Source organism: Nasonia vitripennis, chromosome 3 (genome assembly GCF_009193385.2).
Source record: "Nasonia vitripennis strain AsymCx chromosome 3, Nvit_psr_1.1, whole genome shotgun sequence".
Taxonomy (NCBI): Eukaryota; Metazoa; Arthropoda; class Insecta; order Hymenoptera; family Pteromalidae; genus Nasonia; species Nasonia vitripennis.
Genome location: NC_045759.1, coordinates 2,273,122 through 2,296,291, shown reverse-complemented (window position 1 = coordinate 2,296,291; position 23,170 = coordinate 2,273,122). Strand labels below are relative to the sequence as shown.

General features: G+C 44.7%; 2 protein-coding genes across 9 annotated transcripts; one reads left to right on the top strand and one right to left on the bottom strand.

Annotated features, from left to right (window-relative positions):
- Positions 1 to 2,354: 2,354 nt before the first annotated feature.
- Positions 2,355 to 11,850, bottom strand: LOC100122425 (cancer-related regulator of actin dynamics homolog). 5 transcript variants are annotated; one of them, XM_032597909.1, is made up of 4 exons: positions 11,737 to 11,850; positions 10,503 to 10,629; positions 2,544 to 3,149; positions 2,355 to 2,476 (listed from the first exon to the last, which is right to left on the bottom strand). In XM_032597909.1, the coding sequence occupies exons 3-4, from the start codon at positions 3,142 to 3,144 to the stop codon at positions 2,412 to 2,414; spliced, it is 666 nt and encodes a 221-aa protein (XP_032453800.1). In that variant the 5' UTR covers positions 3,145 to 3,149; positions 10,503 to 10,629; positions 11,737 to 11,850; the 3' UTR covers positions 2,355 to 2,411. The 5 variants fall into 5 exon arrangements, with proteins under 5 accessions (XP_032453800.1, XP_031782275.1, XP_031782276.1 ...); XM_031926415.2 differs by lacking the exons at positions 10,503 to 10,629; positions 11,737 to 11,850 and adding exons at positions 8,973 to 9,239; positions 9,314 to 10,480; XM_031926416.2 differs by lacking the exons at positions 10,503 to 10,629; positions 11,737 to 11,850 and adding an exon at positions 5,613 to 8,962.
- On the top strand, positions 4,409 to 22,440 carry LOC100122411 (E3 ubiquitin-protein ligase XIAP). Of its 4 annotated transcripts, none has more exons than XM_031926413.2 (4): positions 4,409 to 5,702; positions 19,075 to 19,250; positions 19,339 to 20,083; positions 20,169 to 22,440. In XM_031926413.2, exons 2-4 carry the CDS (start codon positions 19,114 to 19,116, stop codon positions 20,607 to 20,609), a joined length of 1,323 nt encoding a protein of 440 aa, XP_031782273.1. In that variant the 5' UTR covers positions 4,409 to 5,702; positions 19,075 to 19,113; the 3' UTR covers positions 20,610 to 22,440. The 4 variants fall into 4 exon arrangements, with proteins under 4 accessions (XP_031782273.1, XP_031782270.1, XP_031782271.1 ...); XM_031926410.2 differs by lacking the exon at positions 4,409 to 5,702 and adding an exon at positions 11,755 to 13,502; XM_031926411.2 differs by lacking the exon at positions 4,409 to 5,702 and adding an exon at positions 17,931 to 18,244.
- The last annotated feature ends 730 nt before the right edge of the window (positions 22,441 to 23,170 follow it).

Below are 23,170 nucleotides of genomic sequence, written 5' to 3'. Positions count from 1 at the left end.
AGTAGGTATAAGTAAACGATTAAACATTCTGAGTGGGGCTGCGTAAAATAGCAGGTGTTTGCTTGTGAGAACTCGTGCGTTATAAAGTTCACTGCGCGTGTGCCACTTTTTCGAAGCACCTGCTTGCGTCACTTTTCTGCCACTGTGTGTTTCTAATTAAGGCGTTCGTTTAATATTATCTTTTTTTTTTAGATCGCCGTATCTATTATAAAATTATTAATATCTTCTGAAGTAAAGTTCTTGGATTTTAAATCATGATAGTAAGTTGCGTAATGCCGTGTAATTCGTTGAAAAATGACATTGAAAACGTTATGGTAAATTTTTTTACTGCCTTATTGCGTAAAAGCTGCTGATGCTTTGTTACGAGGTAAAAGTCGTCAGAGATCATCTCGGCGGTCCTTATAAATTAAAAATTCCACAAAGAACGACGCAGCGGTGGAGAACCTCCAGTACAACTTAGGTGAACAGTGGCATTCATTATTCATGAAAGATGGTCGTTATTTGACATCCGCTCCGGCATAAGCAGATAAAAGATATCGCTTAGCCAGACAGAACTTGAATAAGATCACTTCTCAGAATGCATCGCTGAGTCAAAGTGATAATGCAGCAAATGACACATTGCTTAAAAGTTTCTTTTTTTCTGCTTCCGTTGCTAAAGCTACGAATTATGCGCGCAAATTCTAAGGCATTTTAATAGCTTATGTAATTAAAAAATTTGTAATTCCACTTCGTTAAATTTTTGCTTTAATAAGTTTCATCGTTTCAATTTACTTTCTCTATTGATAAATTCGAGAATTTAGATATTCCGCTCGGCGTAGGCTAAGTTTGAAGCGGAAGGTGTGTTCGCCAGATGGAAGCGCTTCCGCCAAAAGAGTCTTTATGATAACATCTATATTTAACTCCGAACATGTTGGTATTTTCGGTCTTGCCCTCTTGATTGGTTTACGCCCAGAAGTCTGAGAGCCACCAGAGACCTGACTCAACTGGAACTGAGCCTTCAGACGTGATGAATGCAGCTCACAAAATTAATAATTTATACATAGCATCTCCCAGCTAATTTCTTTGCGTTTCATCAATGCAGAATGCATCCGCCGCATAAATTATTCAAGCATGCCAATGAAAATGTTTTTGTTAGTTCGCTGCTTAAATAATTTAGTTTCTTTCTTCTTATAAATAAATTAATTTTATCACCCGCATAAACTCGCCTCGTCCACTGTCGCATACGCACAAATTTGGCTATACAAACAAAAATCCATCCCACCATGGGAAATGACGCAACAAATAACTGCGCCGATGCGCTGTACTGCCATGCCGAAAACGGTCCGAGCATTAGCATCAAATTATTCGCGCATCGCAGCAACAATAGAGAAGAGCGCATCGCGTGCATAATTTATGGGCATCGGAAAACGTGCAGGCATTCGAAAAAAAAGTGACTCATCGAATTTTCCCAGCTCGTAAAAGCCATTCGACGCGCGAAAACAGAAGCGCTCGATGATCCTGTAATAGAAATATCCCGAGGCCGTAAATTCTATCAAAATGGCGATCGGTGCAGTGCAATAGCGCCTGCGATGCGCGACAAAGGGAAAGCTAGCGAGCGAGAGAGAGAGAGAGAGAGAGAGAGAGAAAGAAAATCCGTCCCCCCCTGATGTACACATTCGTGTGTCCTTACCGCGCGAATAAAGAAATTCCCGAAAGTAGGAGGGGGGGGGGGGGTACGTGTACACGTGTGCGTGCGTAGTGTACATAATGTACATAATAGGGGTGTTAGCTTGCTGCACCCCTCGGAAAAACCGGCTTCTCGTGCGCGTTGTAGTATAGGCTCTTTCTTTCTATTGCTTCTTTGTCTATTGCGGGATTCGACGCAAGGTACGCTGCATTGCGCGCAACAGCGTGATTCTCGACGATGGGAAATTTATCGCGATATGTGTACCTTTGTTATCATGGGAACAATTTAAAAAGCGTTCGGCGCAGACAGTGGGTAAAAATTAAAAAAAAATTTGTATAAATTTCACCGGGCAGGTCGGGTTCTTACGGAAAATTTTCCAAAAAGACATTCGCGTGCGCAGGTAAGCGCACACCAGCCGTCTCTTACAAGTCTCGATCGATCGCGCGCGCTGCTCCCGTGGAAATCTACGACGTAACGCGCGCACGTATACTATCGCGTCTAGGCGTTCTCTCTCTCTCTCTCTCTACCCTTAGGAGAAAATCCGCCCTTCCAGCTCGCGACCGCCGCCGACTAGCGTCTCCTTCCTTCCACCCCCGTCGCGTGTAACCTCCTCCTCATCCCTTCCTCTCGCGAGGTGTGTAACGATCGCACTTCGTGGGAGCGTCGCACCTCGAGGGTTCTTTTTTAGTGTTTTTTTTTTTTTTTTTTTTTGAAAAAATTCATTTTTTCTCTTTTTATTGAAGGATCAAACGTAAGACGTGATGATACAGTGGTCGTACTTCCAGTCGAAGATGTAGTCGCGCCAAGCGTCTGCAAAATGTTAAACAAAAATGCGTTTAATTAACGCTTTGTTGACAGTGGCATGTGTTTCGCTCACCATCGTCCAGGCGATCGTCCGGTGTCTTGGCGGAGCAAAGTTCGGCCCCGGGTTGGCTCGGGATCGTTGGTTTCCAACCGATTTGTACCTTGTCGACGGAGCTGGTTTGTTGCTGATCCACAAGCTTCCTCAGCCTCTCGACCTCCTCGGTCAGCTTTATCCTCTCCAACGTGTACAGTTGCTTCAGGCTCTCGCGCTCCCGTTCCTGCTCGAGCACAAGCAACTGCTGTTTCTTCTGCTCCTCTGCGTGTTTGAGCTGTTCTTGGACCATCTGCAGCCTCTTCTCCTCCTCGAGTCTCAGTCGATGGGCTTCCTGTTTCTTCTGATTTTCCACTCGCTCCTGTTCCATTTTCTGCTGCTTCATCCTCTCCTGTCGATCTCGCTCCTCCTGCTCCCGTTGCCGCCTCTGACGCTCAGCCTCGACTTGTATCTGTCGTTCTCTCTCGTCGTTGTAGCTCTTCAGATCGTTGTAGCTCTGCTTGGCCTCTTGGAGGAAGTGGCTCATGTCGATGACGGGAATCTTCTTGTCGTTCTCGTACTTCTTCTTCTGCTGGGCGCAGTTGAACCTCCTGCCGCCGTTCATGTAGTCCCAGGCGACCATACCTCCTGAAAATATTAGGCGTTTAGCGAAATCGGCGAAAGTGACGATGAAAAAATATTCTGACCGTATACGTCGAGGATGAAACCGCGGATGGCCGGTATTAGGGCCGAGATAAGGATGGCGCAAATTATCGAGTAACGCATGGTATTCCGTTGCACGATTCGACGGGTGTCGAGTCTTCGCTCGGTGGAATGGTAGATCGAAATGAACATGCCAGGCGGCTGTTGGTGTTTATCCTTGTCGTAAATAACTTTTGAAGTTTTTATTCGTGCATCATGCGTAGCTGGGAGTAGAAGAGCAATTACAATTTTTACGATTGAACGAAAATAAATCGGATTTTCTCTGCAGGCGTGGATTAGCCTTCGGGCAATAAGGATTGGACTCGCGTTAAACAGTTGAAGAAATAAATGTAATTCGTTGATAAACCTGATGAATAATATTATCGTTCGCAAGAGAGAACGAAACGAAGAGTATAAATGTGTGAAAACAAACGAGCTAAACTTGCAAATAGATATAATTTATGAACTGCGCGTTGAATTCGCTTGGGAAATATATATATAAAAAAGGAGGAAAATTATTTGTGACGTTTCGCAGCGCAACAAAGATAAGACCTCACTCGATCGACTAATAAAAGCGATACACACACACACCAGTCATCACATCTCCGTATTTCCGCGACCTACATTTAAATATTTATATAACGAAGTATATACGACTTATTCGTGTCAATCGTTGAGCAACGACGTTTTGTAGATCACAACAGCATTATTAAAGGCTTCGATTTCCATCCCTTTTGTCTTCCCAGTGTGTCATCTTACGATAAATCAAATATACGATAAACAATCCGATCGCATATAATATAGGTGATTCAGCTGAAATAAACCAAAGCCACTGCACTGACTTTTGCAACGTCTTTGGCTCGAGCGAGCCTTGCTCCCCCCCCCCCCCCCCGACAAGCTATCCGCGGAAGAGGTGAACCTACCCCCCGACGACGTTGCAGTTTCTCTCCCTCTTCTCTTACACGCACACATCCTCCCTTTGGCCCTGTGCAGCAGCAGCACACTCGCGTATACACACGGAGACAGCTGGTATCTATCATCCCTACTCCGGATCTCCTTTCATCCCTCCCTCCCGTCCAGGGGGTTACAGCCCCTTTTTCCAGGGCTCGCTGCATACCCCACCGCGGCAGCTCTCTCTCTCTCTCTCTCCCCGAGATAAAGCATCAGCCCTTATGCGAAGGACGAGCCCTTGCAGCCGGCAGTTTTGCGTCGATACTCTCGACGGCTGCTACTACTGCCTACTATACCCTTGTTCCTATACGTTTTGCTGACTGCTGTCTTTACACAAAGTGCGTATACCGGTCGCTAAACCCTATAGATTTCGATGCTGCGATCGTCGGCTCCGGAGATGACGTTGTTGTTGTTGTTGTTGTCGAGCAATTACGAGGAGGGGAAGCATCGCGAGTACTCGGGTGAAAACATCAGCGACGGCGAGCCTTGAAGAAAATCGTTAGTTTGTAGAATAATAGAATAATAAAACAGCCGTTCGAGATAACAGTGAAATCGAAGGAAATTTCTCGAAGAAAAACAAGTTCCTATGAGCGAAGCCACTGAACAACAACGTACTCGAGTGCAAAATCTAATCCGGCGAAATCCCACCGCCCCCGCCGATAGATAATTGAACAATCAGTTTAGCCATCAGTCTGTCTGCTCCGCCTCTATATATACGTACATATCCTACGTGGAATATAAACAATAACACGCGAGTGACGGTGCGTGACGGTCCCTTTCGCCTCGGCGACGACGCAAAACATAACACAGAGAGAGCGAGAGAGAGAGAGTATAGAGGCGTGTGTGTATACCCGCACGTATAGCCCAACACGAGCAGCGCCATTGGCTCGGCTACGGCTGCGACGCTCTCTACTCCCTTTTGTAGCTCTATTTTCCGTAGACGCTCGCGGCACAGTCTCGAGTCCTCTCTGTGCGCTTCTTCTCGTGAAATGTGAAATTTAACCTCGTAACTCAGCTCTTCTTCTCTTTCCTTTCCTTTATTTCGCTTATATACGTATACGCACGTTTCGACCCTGCATCGTTATCATCTCGCTCACTCTCTCTCTCGTCGACTTTTGTTTTTGGAGTCTGCGCGCCGCCGCCGTCGACCGTCGTCCCTTTTTTCTCGTCCTTTTCCGCAAGACAACCGCGACAAAGTCTATATATCGTTACCGAGTCTTTCTGTGTATACCTGTATATGTGCAAGTGTGTGAGTTGGAGAGCGGCGCGCGCTAAATTTGAGGTTACTCGCCAGACGGAAAACTTGGAAATTTATTTCGGAGCAGACGCGCATGTGGAGAGAAGAGGGACGTGAAAAATCGAGAAGAGGATATAGCCGCCACGAGAGCAGGATATATATATATATATATATATATACACACACACAGCACATACATGCCGATGCAGAGCTTCTAGTACCTGGATCCACTTTCGTAACGAGACCACGCACGAAGATTTATTGATTGATCGAGCTTTTCCCTGGCAGCTGTTCTGCTACGAGAGAGACACGTACGATTTTCTTTTACTTCTCCGTTGTATTGATGTTTTCTTTTAGCGCTGCATGTGGTGTGCTTATGGATAAATTTTGGATCGTGAATGCACGTGTAGTTCTAGTATGATCTGGTAGTTTGAAAAGCGCTGAATCGAATGGAATTTTATTATTTTTAATTAATTTTACCCAAAATTATAAAAATAGTTATTTTAAATAAAAATAAAACTCGAGTAACTAAATGCAAAGAACCTCGTACTAATGTAAATTCACGTAATTGTTTTTCGTTAAACCAACGTTATGTCTAAAAACGTCAAATGTTGCCATTTAATCAACTACCCCACATGGGCTGACGTGTACTTGTGCTTAAAATCAATTTACGGCGACGTTACATAACGTGGCCGGTATATACGCGGTCTTTTGTTAGTATGTGACGGTCTTTAGATCTAAAATACACCTGCGCGATGATAAAAAGACGTTTGCATGTCAATTCGATAATTACACACATTTTTTTCCTTTGTCTCATGGTGGGCATGTATTATAGCGTTTCACATGGTACAATTCCAAATTAGAAAATACTATGGAAAATTCAAAAATATTCTCTAAAAAATCGTCATTCTATATAAAAATGCGCATTGTGCGCGAGCTTCGTTGAAATTCAAATTTCGCTCTCTTATTCTATTCCACAATAAAATAGAATTCACTCGAATCGCCCTTTTGTCGGAGAATTACACAAAAAAAAGTGTTGACCCGAAAGACAAACACTGCGCGCAGTATAGGGGCTAATAGGGGACTTCCGGCAACATCGGTCATATATATGTACGTGCTCGATGGAAAATCCCGCATCCCTCATGAATTTTTCGGGCATCGCTTCGTCAGTGCTCGAGCACCGGGGAGACAGGAAAGACCCGCCGGAAAAGTTCCCTCTATGCAGTCGTGCGCCGATAAACACAGCCATACACATACACATGCATGAGCATTGCATATAAACGACTATATAGCTATATAGAGTCGACGCGGTGTACATAGCGGCTCCGAGCCGCACACGCAGAGCAAACGAGCCGATAAGATAAGAGCGGCACCGCACTCGGTTTTTTTTCTTCGCTCGAGTGGAGTGGCCCTTTAATTGCTAGACGCCACTTTTTTCCGAGGCCGGTGTCGTAATTCTTCAGCTCCGACGTTTATAGTGTGCTATATATATAGAGCGCGGCGTTTGAATTTTCTATCTTTGCTTGAATTTCATTCATCGACGGCGAACGCATCTATACGTGTGTATATCTATACGAGGGTATCGGGTGACGGCGCCGAGATGGCGCCAAATTTGAAATGCATCGCGATCTGGCGCTTGACAGTTTTCTCGAGGCTGCTTTAACTTTTAGATTTGCTTCAAACGACCGAGCGTAGGGAGATGTAAATTCAACTCTTTTCTCACGGGATGGAATGGTGATTAAAGTCGTTAAAGTTCAGCTGCTCAACGTTGTTGCAAAAACGGCGTCATTGAGGCAATGACAAAAGTTTCGGCTCGAATATGGAATTCCAAGCGCGCGACTAATCCCTTCTTAGTAACCAAAGCTCGTCGAATTATTCCACGATAAACACGGGAAGAATCGAACATACGATCGATAACTATTTACTATTGTAGTAATGAATCATGAATGAAGCACAACTTCCTCGGAATACAAATCATTCGGTGTATGACACACGCGCAGCTCATACTATGCACCAAAGCTTCCACAAGCGCGTCGCAAGCTCCGACCGGATAAAAAGGATATTCAAAGTTTCGTATACTATCAACCGGACTACTTCCAGCCCGACCTTTGATCTCTCGCAGACGCACATCCATCCAAGTCTAATTAGCCCGCCGCGCGTCGCGTTCGTTGTCCCCGCGGTGGCGCGAAATTCAAACGAGCGCTGGAGTCAGCGACAAAATAATAAGAACAAAAAGAAAACGGGAGGGAGAGGAGGGAACAATCGTAGCATGACGTAGTCCCGCTTCCTGTCCCACCTAAGCCCGATGCCGCATATACGAACAACACACGCGGGCCTTTGTATGTACGCTTTCATTTACGTCTCTCCGCGCGCGACGGCGACGTTCTCCCTCAGTCCCTCTATATACCCACACTCTCTTCCGCAGCCGCGACTCTCCTATCCGCCTTTCTCTCCTTCTCGCTCACACCCTCGCACCCACACCCGTATAACTATATGCTGCACGCGCGAGTCTCGTGATATAGAAGCGTTTCGTTCGGGCCCTGGCTTATCCCGAGGGTCCTTTGCAAAATTCGACGCGGATGACTGGCTTCTCGGAAGGTCGCCCGCGGGAGCGCCGCTGGGCTGATTCACGATGATGCAACGGGGGAGATTGTTGAAAATGGCCGAAAGTTAGCTTAACAATGTCATGTATACTTAGTACCGACGAGTGAATCACTTCTTAATAGGCGCAGAGACCTGCTTTCCTTATAAACAATCGACTGGTTTCAAAACTCGCGTCTGACCCCTCCAAGTTTCTCTCGTAATTTTTATTTTTAACGAGCTTCGAGCTTCGTCAAAAGTCTGTAGAGCGTAAATTTAACAACGCCTCATGCTTAGAAACTCTAAGCTGTTCCGCGCGTTTTTCCGATGTGCTCTACTCTGGACTCTGTAATGGATATTCCGAGTAAAGCGAAGCCCCTTCGGGCGGAGGCACCTTTTCGCGTTCGCGGCTGTCAGCAGGCCGTCCATCTCTCTCTTTACGCAGTGAGAGAGAACAACGTTCGTTCTACGTCGCAATTTTTTGCTTCTCCAAGACGCAGTAGTATAGTCTCGTCTCGACGAGAGTATAGACGTAGGCAAATCGAATATTTGGGGAGTGAGCAATGTGCTTCGCTCGTAATTTTGTCGGCGATTTGATGTTTGCTTTCTAGACGCGCTGTTCTTTTTCGTGAATGACGTTGTTGTGTACTGTATTGTGATCAGAATCCTTATATTTTTATATATATAAATAAAAATTGTGCCTTTATAAGCATTATTGTCGTAGATTTGTTATCTAGCGCGATAGCTCTCTGGCAATACTAATAGCTCACGATGATGCACGAAAAATGCGTTCATATCTTCTTGAAACTTATCTTATCCTGCTGCGACACCATCTGCTTCAGTTTCAGTTTCCACGGAGTATAAAAGTTCTTATCTATATCTGCTGCGACGTTTCAAAGTCGATCGTTAAAAATGTCTAGGGAATCGCTCTTTCAATCGAATAGTTTTTTCACTCTTGGAAGCGTGAAATGCAAAAGTCATTACTTTTACAGGAGAATTACCCGATGCCAAGTGTAAAGTCGGCGATTCATCCAGGAATAAAATTAATTTATTCGCTTCCTCATTGGTTCGAGCGGGAGAAATCATTTCTTCGAACTGCGCCTTGTGTAAATCATTATTTCTCGAAGGACACACATAAATAAGTTTATAACCACTGGAAGGTGGCCGTCGGTAAAACAGGGAACGTCTTCTCGATGCTCTGGAGTTATGGTACCGAGAAATTGTGAAAGTTTGCCACTTTGGCTTCTCTAGCGGTGAAATCCCGTCATCTATAAAAATTAATTACATAAAATTATTATAAAACGCATTTCACTAACCCGAGTCGTCTCGGATAACAGCTTACGATAAAAACCGTTTCTTCAGCTCGCTCGTCGACGCATCAATCTGCAACGAATTCTCTCGTCAGCTCTATATCATCTCGCTCCATATGCACATTCCTCGCGGAATATCCAATGCAAACTGTCGTCGGATGAGCTCATCAGACTTCTCCTTCGTCGAGATTCTTATATACAATATAGCGACGAAACTCTCCTCGCTCGCGCGTGTTGTAAGCCCAAGCAACGGCTATAGCGACTTTTCTGTCTCATTCTCTCACGTACTTACATACTTTTCTCTGTCTCTCTCTCTCTCTCTCTCTGGCTGCCTCTCCGCGTTGGTATGGCGAACACTGTTGCCAGCTCAGCAAGAGCCAGCCGAGCCTGTCTCTCTGTGTTGTACGTAAAAAAAGCAATTGTGAAAGTTGAAAGAGAGAGAGAGAGAGAGAGACGACGGCACACGAGGTCCGTGTGCGGGCTGCAATGAATGCCCGAGAGCTGCCTGCTCATATATACAGACCTCTTGTACGCTATATTTACAAGTTCTGCGATTGATATTATAAATAAACGGCTGCGTCGAGTCGATGATGACGAGAATCGCCGGTGCGGGAAAATCTCTCGGAAAAGTTTAAAGGACAACGCTCGCGCGAGCGCTCTCGAGGTTGATCGGCGCGCGCTCAACACGCGGTCTATAGATAGATCGAAGCGGTTTTCGATTTCTATATGCTTCATTGTTTGTTGTCGTACGAAAAGTCGTGTACGTAATCGTTGCAAAACTGCACAAAAGCGCGAGAGATACGCCGCGGCGGCAACGTGGACGAGCGAAGCCAAGCGCGCTCCCATGCGCGGCTGGCTGACCGCGTTCCAGGCCGCCTCCTTTGTGAACACAGCCTCGTCGCACCTTTTCCGAGGAAGAACTATACTTTTATTCGCCTATCGCGAGTTTTTTTTTTTTTTCCCCGTCAAAAGCCGGGAATCCAACTCTGATATACCCGCCGCCAAGTTTTTTTGATTCAATTGAATCGAGAGCGGAAGGGATACTTTACGGAGGCATCGGCTATACGAGTATATAGTATACACTCGCGTGGGAAGTTTCCCCCCGACGGGTTTTCCAGTCGCACGGGATCGAGATTCCAGCGTGGATTATAAGTATAGAGAGCCCGCCGAGGAGGTCCATTGAGGGCGGATCGGAATTCCTGAAAAAAGCGTCTGTGGGACCTCTCAGGGTGTTGCTGCTGCTGCTGCTGCTGCGGCGGCGTATCTTTAAGTGTGTGGGAAGATTCTTGAGTTTCCACGTGTACTTCTGCAGACGGTTGTTTGTAGAATCGATGGCCGATAGGTGTTTCTGCAAACGTCAACTGATATAATCGAGATCTGTGTATGTTTATGACTAAAGCGTTTCTTAGATTAAATGCGCGTGTTTCTTCCGCGGCGACAAAAGTATGACTGAGAAGAGCTAATCGGTCGCAGCGCATCCGCTGCACTCGCGGTGGGAAATATGACTATATGGAGAATCTACACTGATATGTATCCTGATCCAACTCTCGCAATACGACTCCAAGTCGCGCGCGCGCGCATATCTCATTACCATAGTTATTCAGACACATGGCATTTTTACAATTTTTCTTTTTCGCGCTGTCGTGACGTGATAAAATTTAGTTTTCGTATTCGTGTTCTGTTCAACGTTTCAACTTCCGACGGATACGGCGGTTACACACGCGTCAGCCATGATAAATAATTGCGGATATTGCAGTTGGATTTGATTGTATACTGGACGCGATAGCGTATAACGTTTGTGCGATAAAAGAACAAATGAATTTTCTGCCGAATTTTGCAATAAGAGAATCGCGAAAAAAACTGGTTTTCTCTATAAAAAAGTGTTCTTCGGCGGAGATGATCGGATTAACAAACAATGAACGGCGAGTAGACTCTGAAATTGGTATTCCCGACGCAAAATCTTCCAAGATTCCTTTTGGTTTATTTATAATCTTCCAAGACGCGTTTTTCAAACACTTTTCCTTTTGTCAACGCACTTAGAAATGAATAATCGTCGTGTGATTCACGCTGCGAATGTCGCGGAGTTAATATGCCATTCTTATTGTCTTTTTCGTTCCAGAAAACTTTTGCTTGTATCCACCTTGTTTTTACCAGTTGGCGCTATTCCTCATACGGTTTTCGTTTAAACTTCTTTTTTCGAGCTATTTTCGTACCAAAAGCGTTCTCCGGTACAATATTTATCATCGCGAGCAAGGTTGGAGCTCGTTTCGTTAAAGAAATTAGTCATCGCCGGTAAAAAGTGTCCCCTGTACCAGTTTCGGTATTCCGTCACAGGTATTTGCATTCTACTAACCAAGATAGCATTACATGATCGATTGGTCATCAAACTTTGCGCTTATTCCTCGATTTTGCCATTTTCATTTACAAAGCCCAAGAGTCTCCAGTTACTTCGTACCAGCTCTGTGCGATGGGAGATCCAATCGAAGCCAGCCGTCAGCGTTGGTTCTCATGCTGCAGCACACAGAGTTCTCTCGGTCGTTCGCGTGCAGCAGTACTTACTCGAAGCCGCTCTCCTTCTCTCCTTCTCGCGCGAGCCAGCATCAGCTCCCTGCAAAGAGAGAAAAGAGCACGTACTCTCGGGTACACTTACATAGCCGCCGTAGGCAATGAAACAGGCACGAAAGAGAAAGAGCAGACCTCGTGAACGGCGCTTGAACCGCGAGAGAGGCTGCCGCTGCTGCAGGCTCGTTGTGTAAAAGTATGCATTCCGGAAAGAGAGGAGAGGAATGGAATCCCAGCAGAGGAGTGGGAGAGACGATGCTCTGGCCGCCGGGTGTGTAACCATGGACTCTTATCCTGGCCACGAGGCTGCTGCTGCTGCTCGATCGTGTATTGAACCGCATATCTGGGGAATGAAAAATAAATTGTCAGTTATTGGCTTGTATTGAGGAGGGATTGTTGTCGATTAACGCGAGGGTTTGCAGCGAGCGATCGACGTTGATGATATTTCGGGTTTTTCCCTTATTATTCTGAGTCTGATATCGTCGATGGGTTGTAATGTACTTTTCTTTCATTAGTATCAATCATTCCCGAACGTTTGATGAAATGGCTATCAATGTCGATTTAATTTATCATGGTTATTTAGGTTTATCAATTCCGATACAAAGTTGCATTCAAAATTTCTCTGGGGTTCAGCAACAATTGCAATATCTATACGAAATGAAGTTAGCGGATTATTCCTGACTGAAAAGACACTCAATTTTCATCATGTGACATATCCCATGACAATCATGTGTCAAGTTACGTGAAAACTCCGAATCGCGTCTGCCATAAGACTACTACTACCCCTTTCAACCGGTCCACGAGCAATCTTACCCAGTTCCAATCCACACTACTTACTTATCTCGGCTCCTTAAACAACAGAATATTCTTCCATTACCTCACACTCTGTATAGCCACACATATAAGGCATAGATTTCGTCGACCTTTCTCAATGGTGGTGGAAGCCGCCAGCACAGCAGCGTCCGAACTCCGACAAGGACGGCTCTCTCTCCCTCTCTTTCTCTTTCCATTACACATCGTCGTCGGCAAAGCGTTTCCCACGAAAGGCATACAGGCGCCGCTCTGGCAACTCAGCGCACTGCCGCCAGGCCAGACGTGGCAACTCTGTACGTAGCACGGCCTGCTTTTCTCTCTCTCTTTCTCTCTCTCTCTCTCTCCTCGAATTCCCTCGCGCGGCGGAGCGGCTCGGCGTTCGTTGTATCGGCCGCGCGCTCGCAGTTTCGACGCTCACCGCGACGAAGTCGAGTCGTTTACGGCTGTTAGAGAGAGAGAGAGCAGGGCATGCTGTGAGGAGGAGGAAATTCGGGGATAGTGTAACACGGGCCTGTAGTGCGATGAAAAAGTGCGATCAACACGCGTGACCTTACTGATTGCGGGTGTGAACGCGTGTTCTCTTTTTGTTTTTTCATTCTTCGATTCGCATATATCTCTCTTTGTTTGGCTCTTATCACGACTCTACTCTACGCCACACTGTAAACCCGCTATCGTCGCAAGTTCCTATTAGCGAGACTATTGAGTTTTTCCGTAGCCACACACGGCGGCAAAACTCGACGAGAAAGGAAAAAAAGAAGAAGGGACGCCGGAATTTCACACGCTTTTTTTCACACCACCCCCAACACGCTAGTTCTACACCCGACAATGATGAAGACCATGTTCAGAGTACGTACATGTTTTCGAGCTTCTAGAATGTTTAATTTTGGCAGTGTAAAAATAACGGCTAGTCGGTAGGAAGAGTAGAAAGTGTGCATGTAAAAAAACAGGAATACGCGTGAATGTGTGCGTGTTCGTGCTCGAGTCTGCGCTTTGGCAATGTAAGTTACGTCGGTGTGAGAGCGCGCATTGATTTACAGTGATGTAGCGCAGTCTCATGTCAGCCTTTCAGACTTGGCCGTCCCCTTCCACGTCGACCCCCCCCCCCCCGCAGCTTTCGCGTTTATCTCCCACTCTGCAGGCCGTGCATTGAACAGACAGTCGGCGGCTTTTATATTTTTAATTTTCTTTCCCGCTGCTGTCTGTTATTGTTCTGATGTCGTTGTACGGACGGGTGGGGAGGAGGTCGTCGCGGCGCCGAGTCTCTTGATGATTTTATCGACGAGTCCGACGTTTATTGACGTGAGAGGTCGAGTCTCGGGTCGATTGCGTTAGATTGGGAGAGGGATCGAGTTTTCTATTGTCGTGAGAATCGTGTAGCCGCCCTTATGTTTACGTTAGTCCTCTGACTCGATAAAAATCAATACCCCAACGTCGCTCACTTCAATTCCGACAGTTTCCGGCAATTCTCTGGAAACTAACGAAAAAAAACAATCCGAGTTGGCAGAACCCAAAATCGCGAATTCACGCGTTTAATCGCTTTGTTTACATTTCGCGTGCGAAAAATATATAGCACCTATGGATTCGCCGAAAACACAGAACTGCGCGCGCACTGCCGAGCGTCTGCCCCCTAAAGGTCGTTGCACAACGGCGCTTGTCTCTGAAACGCGCGCTGTTGTGAAGCGCGGTCTGACCGCTGCTGCTACGAACGGATGTCTGCGCGCGTATGTAACATTATCTTTTAGTCACGCCTCGGTCGTTCTGTTCTCGCCGCTCATTGGCCGATGGCATTAGAATACTTTTGAACTGTTAATTAACGGCTCGAATGGAAAAATTGCTCCGATCGTTTTATTGCATTTTCTTTTATTCCAGAGCAGACGCGCGGTTTTCGGCGATACAGATGGTTGCGGTATAACGCGTGATAAACAGAGCGTACAGCTGTACACATAGCGCTTTCGTTTTAACTTTCGCGGAATCTAGAACGTCGCAAGCTAATTACTATTCAACAATCATCCTGCAAATAATGCGCTCATCGAGTGCACACACATGGAATTCTTCCCTCCTTGTTTTCAAGGAAACCAGGCTTGCTTTCGGCTGATAATCGTAATCTCCCTTATCCGGGCCTGTTTCGTAAATAAACACGTCGTACGTCATTTTGAAAGCTCGAACAAAAAAACGCGATTCTGGTCGACCGTAAATATAGCCGCAGCACTCGTCAGGCGGCTGTCCGGCAGCCGTCCAGTACAACGTGAAGAGCGCCTGGTAACCGGCTGTGCCTACATATGCCAGCCGTACGATGGCCATTGGTCGCTTCATTCTCTCTCGCTTGCGCTGCTGGCATGATCGGGGCTTCCGCCCACTTCGATCGAATCGCCCAATATTTATCGGGCGAATCATTCTCTGGAAATAGAACGTATCGTAAAACTGCGCCATAGCAGCGTGGAAGGAAATCGTTTGCGGGTTATAGTAAAAATACTAGAGTAATCCTAATAAAATGCATTTAATAAGCAGTAGTATCATACGAATAGAAAGTCTACGTTTTACGAGCCGCGAAATCTGATATTTTCGACAGTCGCCTCGGCAAAATATGGAACAGCCGCTCTGTATCTACCTCTCCAATCGCCAAGTCGTACAAACGGCGCAAAAACACACGGCCGCGCGCAGCTCAATCAACTCTCCTCGCGGACAGGCGTCCTTGCGTTTTCGAACGTTCGCTATATAGCATCGCATACACTCACACATACATACAGGACTATAATATTCTCCGCGTGCTGCGAGGTCGCGTGTTTTCCCGAGCGCTCGCGCTCGGGCCTTTTTTCCTCTCGCACTCGATGATGTTTATGTATTACGCGGGGAGTGGGAAAACACGCGATAAACACAATGCGTCTGTGTGCGTGTGCGCGAGTATGAATTATGCGTGAGCACGGAGAGTTTCGCTGCTAAGTACTACGATTGCTGGCTATTGTTGACGATATGGGGAGACAGAGGAAAATTTCAGCTGTAACTTTATAATACGCTTTTAATGCACTGCAACGTTGTACAGAGTATATTTGAGCAACGATTTAAAATTCAAAAAGTTTCCTCGCTTCTTACGACACGCGATTTTCAGGCGCACGAGAGAAGGAAAAAACACTCGGCGCCAATACGCCTTTTTTTACCGTCGACGTTGTCTTATTAACAAACGTGTCGCGCTGATGCGGATAAAAGTTTTATTGTTCGCCGAGCGAAGTTTATGCACCCCAGTACGCTGCAGTAGCGCATACAAGTATACACAACAATCGAATTTTGAACGTTTGAATTACTCAGCCAGTCCAACTGATATAGCCTGTTATTTAGCTTTTTCAGCTCGCGCGCCTGTGTGTACAAAGACGGCGAAAAAACACGGCTCGCTTTCGCGAGAGTATATTTATAAATTTCACTGGATTAAAGATTTTCGAACGTTTAATAACTCGGGTATAATATTTTTCATAAACGCGGCATATTGTCGTCGCCGTTCGATTATCGATCGATTCCAGTGAAGCGTGACACGATCGGCTTGGAAGTTCAGCCGTTTGAAGAATAGAGAAATCGCGCTGGTAAATTACTCATGGTAATAAGAACTGTGTACACTCGGCTTCCTGAAAAACCCAGCACGCCGTGCATTCGTGCGATAGCGACATATACAGTCATCAATAACGCGTTGTTCGGTTCAGGTCGGCTCACGCAGTTGCGTTCCATGCCTATTGAATTTCGAGAACTATTCTTAGCTTGCAGATTGCAGCGCGAGCCGATTCGCTTACTGCATTGCTTTTATCTCGAATGACGCAAAACTCGCCGCAGATCCCTGACTTACCGACACGAGCAGCGCTACCTCCATCGTCGATGCGAAGCGTCGCGACTGTAGTATAACGATTCGAGGAATTCGAAAACAAAAAAGACGACGTTTCGTATTCAGCTAATAATCCCGGCGGCAAACGTTTCCACGATAATCAACCGCGTTGTAAAGTCCACGCTGGGCGCGCGCGTGCACGTGACTCAGCGCGTGCGCGCGGGCCTTCTTTCCAAAACAATACGCGTGATCCTCCTCGTGCGCGCAAGTAAAATTCCTTCGTGGAAGCTCCGACAAATATTCGAGGAGCCTCAAAGGGCTTTGGCGCAAACAACACGCTCCCGATGCGTGTATACGGTACTTTCGGGGAAAGGGCCGGAAACGGCTGCGATATAGCACCGAGAGGCAGATGGCGGCTCTTTCTCCCGAGGGCGTTGCAGGAGGGACGGGTAAAAAGAAGTAAAAAGCTCGATGTCGCCCGCGCGCACTCGTGAACACGTATAAGTGCAGCAGACAGACTGTATTATACGCATATAGCAACGAGTGCGTGGGTCTCCGCATCGAGGCTCTGTAAAAGGACATCATCGAGCGGCGGAGTATCGTATTAAGTATACGCGCGCGGATGCTAATTTTAGCTATCTTCCTTTATCGGTGATTGACGACCGAGGCGGAGGATTCGCGTGATTTCTCTCCTGAGCGTTTGAATTGCTAAGCTCGACTTGTGCATGCATTTGGGACTCGCGCGTGCTAAGTTTCCAGTGGGCTTACGCTTATCTTCGCGTTGCGATTCGGCACTCGTCCGCGATAAGACATCCTCGCATAAAACGCTTCGTTGAGAAAACGTGTCATTTAGCAGTTACAGTTTAATGAAATTTAATGAGGATGTCATCAGCCAATGACACACGCGTCCTTCTGATTAATGAACGTTTTTATCTAATATACGAGCCGGAAGGTGAAATACCTCAAGTCACATAACGATCAGGATTGTTTTGTTTTTCACCAGAAAAATAAAAAATTTAGCGCGACAGTCGCCGTGTGAGATTTCATTCTTCGCATAAGGTTGCATTACATTTTTTCACGGCTTATGTAAGCCGCCGTCGTTACGACAGTAGTTCTATATAGATATGTTCGTAGAAGCGTTGCGTAACGCGCGCGTGCGATTTTTCCCCTATCAATAACATAAACCTGCGTCATCGTCGTCTAAATAATCAATAGTCCCAGCGCGCGACTCCACACGCTGTATACTTATACTCGTGGAAAGGCAAAGTTCAACAACCATAACATAGCCCAGCAGCACAAAGGTCCGTAAAAATCGCCGAAATTCGCGCGCGCAAGCAAAAACAACAAACAGCATCACCCTTCCTTTTCGAGAAAAACCCAAGGCCTCGTCCAACGCGCGCGGAAAGTCTCGCATATCCCTCTTTTTGCATCACGTTACGCCCGATGATATCATTGCGGGACGGTAAGTAGGCGGAAGGCTACTGCCGGCGCTGCATTTCAAAACGCTCGTCTGCCCTATCGCGAAAAAAAAACAGCGACCAATCGTGGCGCCGCCGCCATAAAGATGCGAGAAGTGCGCCGCGACGCCTCGACCCTACTCTCGTGACTCCGCTGCAGCTGCTGCGCCTACATCTAAAGCGGCCGCGTCTCTATTCGGCTCTCAGTATACCGAGAGACTACGTAAGCCTGGTGTGGTCTTCCATCGTCTAGTAGTTCCGAGTTGCATTACGCGAGGAAGAAGAGATTCGAGACATGTGACTTAGGAAACGACTGACATTTCGAGGTACCGACAGCCTTGACACTCTTTCGGTGCGTGAGTAGATGCGTGTGCGGTTTGTTTACTTTTCGGATGCCGGTCGGATCTGGGCGAGATACACTTTTTAAACGTTTTTGCGCGTTTAGTTTTTGTTTTTTCGTGCTTGGAACAGCGAAGTGTTTGATACATTTCTGAATTTCATAATTGCCAGTTTGATACTTCTGTGGGGAATTGAGATCGCATTGTTGCTAAAGCTCTCATGGTCTTCGCAGACTAGTTACATAAAGCTCAGGGTGTGGCTTCGAGTTACACCTAAAATAGTGATTCAGCTTTGCTAGCCTAGACCTAGTCGCTCTGTTAAAGGCTGAAATTGTCCAGAGTATAGGTCTGTGGAGTGACATAATCAGCTACATATGTTAGCTTAGCTGCATGACAAACAGTTCTTTTTATTTAATAGTTTTGTAGAAGGCAAGGTCTTTTAGTTTTTATTTTAAGTAGTTAAATTTATGCAAATTCATCCATAACTTGATGATGTCACTTTTGTAAAGAACTGTGAGTCATTTGCCCATAAATTTTTCGAACAATCAATGGATTTATTATAGAAACGCAAGCAATCGTACCTGCACATGCCTGTTCCCGCTTTATGATCCACTATCTTATCAGAGACTTTTAATACGTGTACACAATCATAAATGTACATTGAAATGGAAAGAGTGTTTTGGTATTGAATTTTTTAGTAATAAGCATTTTATCTCGCATCTGGCATCAGCGATATAGAGCCCCTTATCTGATTAGGCTATAATGAAAACATGTGTGCGGAATTCATATTTATGAAGTTTTTTATTTTTTGATTACAGACAAACCCAATTGGTGACCTGCACAGGTCAGAGAATAAGATGGCTGGATTGCTGGATCGCAGGGACAACTCGTTTATGTCCCCACTGAAATTTATGCCAAATCCAACTCCTAGAGCACCTACGCCACCCCAGCCTGAATCCAACGAGGTTGATGATGCTGGAAGCATGGACTATAGGTAATTCAAACAGAAACTCCTAAATGATCGCCATCAATTGCAAAATTGCGCCATAACTAACTCGAAATTTCTTTCGTTATTCAAACAGGTTTGAAGAAGTGAGACTGCAGAGCTTTGAGAACTGGCCGTCAGAACACGTGCGGCCAGCGGACCTGGCAGCTGCAGGCTTCTACTTCACCAAGCAGATAGACCGAGTGCGTTGTTTCGAATGCTCCACGGAGGTCTGCCGCTGGGAACAGGGAGACGATCCTATGGTCGAGCACCAACGCTGGGGCGGTCGATGCCGTTTTATCAGGAAATTGCCTTGCGGTAACGTGCCCATCGGTGCCGATCCAAGCATGATCCCTGCTCCCCGTCCACGAAGCCGTGACGTTTGCGGACCGTACAAGCTGGATTATAGACTAGGAGCCGAGGCCGACACCCATGCCTCGTGTAGTGGAACCAGGCAGGGCAGGCAAGCAATGAGCGAGGAACCGCCGAAGCAGCCTTCAGCTGCCAGGTTGGGCAGTATGGGCATTGGCATTCCGAGACGACCTGACTTTCCGGATTACGCTAGCTACGAAGCAAGACTGCTGACCTTTAACGACTGGCCGTCGACGCGCGTTTCCCAGACGAAAGAACAACTGGCGGATGCTGGATTTTTTTACACCGGGACTGGTGACCAGACTACCTGCTATCACTGCGGAGGCGGACTGAAAAACTGGGAGCCCAAGGACGATCCGTGGGTACAGCACGCCAAGTGGTTCTCCACCTGTTTCTACGTTCGATTGGTCAAGGGTCAGGAATTCATCAATAATGTAAACGGAAAGCACGCGACACCGCTATCGGAAGAGGTAAGGATCTGTCACTTTTTCGCACGATGAATCAAGATAATTATGTAACATCAGGGTAATCAATCATATTCTTTTGATGTTTCAGGATAAAATGGCACTCCCAAGTTGTATTAAGCAAGTAGAACAACAACCAATTAAAAAATTAGAACAAGAAGATGTACCGCAACAACAGAATCAGCAAACCGAAGTAAACGAGAGCAGACCTGGACCTAGCAGCGTTGAGTGCCCGGTTCCGGCGCCACGAATGAATGCAGAATCGCAAGCGCAGACATCAGCCGCATCAGTTCCAATGGTAAATGGCAATGCTAGCAGTAGTAGTGTAAGCGAAGACAAACCTCAACAGACAAGCGAGAAAAAGTCTATCGATGATGCGCGAGTTTGCAAGATCTGCTACAACGAAGAGCTCGGGGTGGTGTTCCTGCCATGCGGTCACATGGTCGCCTGCGTGAAGTGTGCCCCGGGTATGACGACGTGCGCTGTTTGCCGGGAACCCGTCGCTATGACCGTGCGCGCCTTCTTCTCCTAGTGTGTCAGCAGGATGGTATCGGAAAAAACGTGCATTCCTCTTGATGAGGAGGAATATTGTGTTAACAACGGGTCACTGTGCCCAAAGACTTTAAAATCAATAAAATGTTACAGGCAGCGGTGAAACGACTGTCGTTCGCCGAGGATGATTGACATGACTCATGCGCCTCATAAGGCTCATATCATTCAAACTATAAACACAAAAGTGACGGACGTACCGCCAAATTTTTTATCTTTTTTTCTCTGTACTATGTTTGTCGTTTTGCGTTATGTATTTTTTGTTCCAACGACAGTTGCGTGGATGCGTCGCGTATGAAAATGAGTCGAGAAGTCTGATGGAGCTTTGAAAGGCTTTCATCGTCGGATGGAGATTTCGTTGAAACGTATATTAAATCGAATGTACATACAACGATTGAACATGCATTTATGTATTAAGGGGACTGAGGATATACGCTTGATGTACAACTTTACGTACATATATCTAATTTTGATCTCGGCGACTTTTCATTCGAAACGCACATTGCATACAGGTTCACTTGGTCATTTTTTGACGAAAGAAAGCAGTGAATACTTTTCTTCGTTCAGTCTCGATTAGCACTAATTGTTTCCAATACAGGTTTTTTGTTTCTGTATAAAAAAGACAATCGAGATCAAATACTGAATTTTCCTGTCGTTTTTTAATCGATTTTGTGGAGTCAAACGAAGAAATTTGTACTTTGCGTTTGTGTTTATAGTTTACGATAATTGTTAAAATGGATGAGTGCGAACGACGCATGCAGTCTAGTCATTTCAGTATTAATTTATAAATTGTGATTTATAAATTGACATGCAAATTCTTGATAAAAATAATCAATTTTTAAAAAAGTAAATAATACCAAAATTTGTTTTTATACCGCATTTGAATTTTATAAACCTACGAAAGTTAGAAGGTCATTCATGGCATCTTGATACAAAGATACCAATTTTAATCAGATATTCAAAGATCTCTGTTTTAAATATTCACATACACATAAAACTTCAACATCAATCTTTCTACTAAACATTTGTTTAGTTTCATACTTCTACATAGTTTTAGCTTTAGATTATAATATGAATTTATTATAAATTTTCTCTATACAAATTTAATAGATAATAATTTGCAATTCAAAAGATAATCTATATAAATACCAATAATTTACTAAATAAGATTATCAAATTTTATTTAACTAAAAGAGCTAAATTTAGTGTGATCAAAACATTCACTAAAAATGAATTAGCATTAGAGAAAAATTATCAAATCTTCAAATATTTGTATTAGACAAGTAGTTCAATACATTGAAATATTAAAGTCGATGTTATTGCATCGATTTGTACAAATTATAGGAAGACCATAGACATACCTTCTATAAGGATATATATATATATATATATATATATATATATATATATATATATATATATATATATATATATATATATATATATATATATATGTATGTGTGTGTGTGAAAAAAATTGTTTTTGTTTTTCAATTTATTTTTTATATTTAATTTTTCGAAATCCTTATGTTCTCTACTCCAGAACGTGTCTCTATGGTTTTCTCTAATACATATTTTATATGTCCGATAAATAAACAAAGTAATTTAAAAATCAATTCTTTGTCTAAAAGTTAAATCTGTACACTTAAATATTGGTTTAAAATTGCACTAATTTAAGTCTTCACTTAATTGCAAAAAAAAAACATGTCACAACTTTCATTGTAAATACATCAAATTACGATTCATTAAAGCACCAATAATATGTCTCAATAAATCTTGATGACTGTACGAAACTGTAATAATTTTCCAAACAAATTAAGAAGCTAAAAAATGTGATTTAGGCATCTAAACATCAACATGTTACTTATACAAATCCGCAGATGAAATAGCTTAAGTGATCTATATTCAATGCAATAGCTGTAAGAACGTACGTTTAAAGGTATAATTCACAGATACTTTGTAGAAAGAGTTATTTACCAACTTACGATTTAGCTAAGTTAAAAGATAAGTGTAATTCCAAATTTCATTTCACGTATAAATCCGAAAACTAATTCATTAATGGCATTCAGACCTTAAGTCATTATTATGTATAGCGATTAAATCTAAAGCTTGAAGTAAAAACTTTCAATGTAAATATAACGTTTGTAATTATATATTTAAAGCTAAACGGCAGTAATAAAAAAAAAAAAAAAATAACTTTAAATACACCAACTAATCTTTCATTCGAGTCCCAAAACCAGACAAAAAAAACCGTCTCAACCGAAACCTTCCGAACAAAGTCGGCCAAATCATCAAAACCTCCGATCCTGCACACCTGCCTATAAGTATAAGAAAAGCCGAATGAAATAATAAAATTACACTCGGCGCGCGTCCAGCAGCTGCTGGGGCGCGTGGCAACAAAGGTGCCAGGTGAACGCGCGCCAGCGAGAAAGAGAGGATGCATGCAGGCTCTGCTGCATTCCGACCCTCTCCTCTCTCTCTCTCTCGTGTTCTTTCTCTCTTTTTTCCTCAACTTTATAATGCAGCCGTGCGCGTGCGGTCGCCA